At 66.6% G+C, this 1,858-nt stretch overlaps 1 protein-coding gene across 4 annotated transcripts in view; it reads left to right on the forward strand.

The window, feature by feature from the left end:
* The first annotated feature begins 966 nt into the window (after window positions 1–966).
* UXT (ubiquitously expressed prefoldin like chaperone) overlaps window positions 967–1,858 on the forward strand; it is a 2,502-nt gene continuing 1,610 nt past the window's right edge. The window contains exons 1-2 of one of the 4 annotated variants that reach the window (XM_041489283.1): window positions 967–1,201; window positions 1,705–1,786. In XM_041489283.1, coding sequence (XP_041345217.1) covers window positions 1,134–1,201; window positions 1,705–1,786 — 150 coding nt within the window. In that variant the 5' untranslated portion in view covers window positions 967–1,133. The remainder of the gene's footprint in view (window positions 1,202–1,704; window positions 1,787–1,858) is intronic. The other 3 variants (XM_041489286.1, XM_041489284.1, XM_041489282.1) reach the window with 3 other exon arrangements.

Genomic DNA, 1,858 nt, shown 5'->3' on the forward strand with positions numbered 1-1,858 from the left:
CAAATTCTGGTGGGGGTCTCTCAGTGTGCGCTCGTGAGTGTGTAAGCCCCGCCCCCCCCGCTTGGCCACGCCCCTCTCGGACACGCCCTGCTTAGCCCCGCCCAGGTGGGCGGGGTCAATAAATCCCTGAGCTGCTGGCGCTGGGTGGCTGCTGATGGGGGGCGGGGCTGTGTGGGACCCCCCCCGCCCCCAAAATTTGGGGGAGGCACCTGGAGACACCTGGGGACAGTTGGGGACACCTGGGGGACATCGGGGACACACCTGGGCGCAACTGGGACACACCTGGGGACAGTTGGGGACACCTGGGGGGAGCCTTGGCACACCTGGGGACACCTGTGACACCTGGGGGACACCTGGGGGACACCTGGGGGACATTGGGCATATCTGGTTCACACCCGGGGCACACCTGGAGCACACCTGGAGACACCAGTGACACACCTGTGGCACACCCGGGGCACACCTGGAGCACACCTGTGACACACATGTGACACACCCGGGGCACACCTGTGGCACACCTGTGACACACCTGTGACACACCTGTGACACACCCGGGGCACACCTGGAGACACCTGTGACACACCTCGAGACACCTGTGACACACCTGTGACACACCTGTGCACACCTGGAGACACCTGTGACACACCTGGGCACACCCGGGGCACACCTGTGACACACCTGTGACATACCTGTGACACACCCGGGGCACACCTGGAGACACCTGTGACACACCTCGAGACACCTGTGACACACCTGTGACACACCTGTGGCACACCTGTGACACACCTGTGGCACACCTGGAGACACCTGTGACACACCTGGGCACACCTGTGACACACCTGGAGACACCTGTGACACACCTGTGGCACACCCGGGGCACACCTGTGACACACACTGGGCACACCCGGGGCACACCTGGGGCAGGTACGGGCTGTGGGGGGCACGGGCCGCGTTGTTCCGGCTGCACTCGGCGCGCGGGAAGGTTTTATCGCCGGTAGAGCGGCGGGCATGTCGCGACATGCGACCGCGACAGGGAGGGAGAGAAGGACGGGGCGTGGACCTCCCGCCCGCCAGGGGGAGCCCGCCAGGCGGCAGCGCGGTGATGACGCGCTTCCTGCGATGACGTCAGAGGCAGCATGGCGGCGGCGGAGAAGGCGCAGCGCTACGAGGCGTTCGTCAGCGACGTCCTGCAGCGCGACCTGAGGTAGGCGACGTCATATCGCGACAGAAACCCCGCCCCCGCGACAGCCCGGCCCTCCCTACAGCGCGGTGGCCACGCCCCCTCTGCCGCAGCATCAATAGCAGTGTTGTGGCCACGCCCATTCAGCCGGAGGCCACGCCTAGTTTGTAGCCACGCCCCCTACGTAACCGCATAGTGACAGCGTGTTGTGGCCACGCCCATCGAGGCTGAGACCACGCCTATGTTGTGGCCACGCCCCTCCGCCTCAACCCTGGCTATTCATAATAACCGCGTGTTGTGGCCACGCCCTTTCCCCTCGAGACCACGCCCATGTTGTGACCACGCCCATCCACCTCCACACCTTACCCGTACTGTAGCCACGCCCATTCACCATAAAGCCACGCCCATTTTGCCCTCGCACCCCCTCTATGCTCTGTTGTGGCCACGCCCGCTCATTACGAGCCCACGCCCATTCGGTGGCCCCGCCCCCTGGGGAGGCCCCGCCCCCTGAGCAGCGCCCCCTGCAGGCGGGTGCAGGAGCAGCGCGACGCCGTCTTCGAGCAGCAGGCGCAGGTGCTGCAGCTCCGCTCCGCCCTCGCCCGCCTCCAGGTGGGCGGGGCCGGGGGCGTGGCTTGGGGAGAGGGCGTGGTCAGGTCTGGGGAGGGGCCTGGAAGGGGATTG

This window comes from Pyrgilauda ruficollis, unplaced genomic scaffold (assembly GCF_017590135.1).
Source record: "Pyrgilauda ruficollis isolate IOZ18807 unplaced genomic scaffold, ASM1759013v1 scaffold913, whole genome shotgun sequence".
NCBI classification, from domain to species: domain Eukaryota; kingdom Metazoa; phylum Chordata; class Aves; order Passeriformes; family Passeridae; genus Pyrgilauda; species Pyrgilauda ruficollis.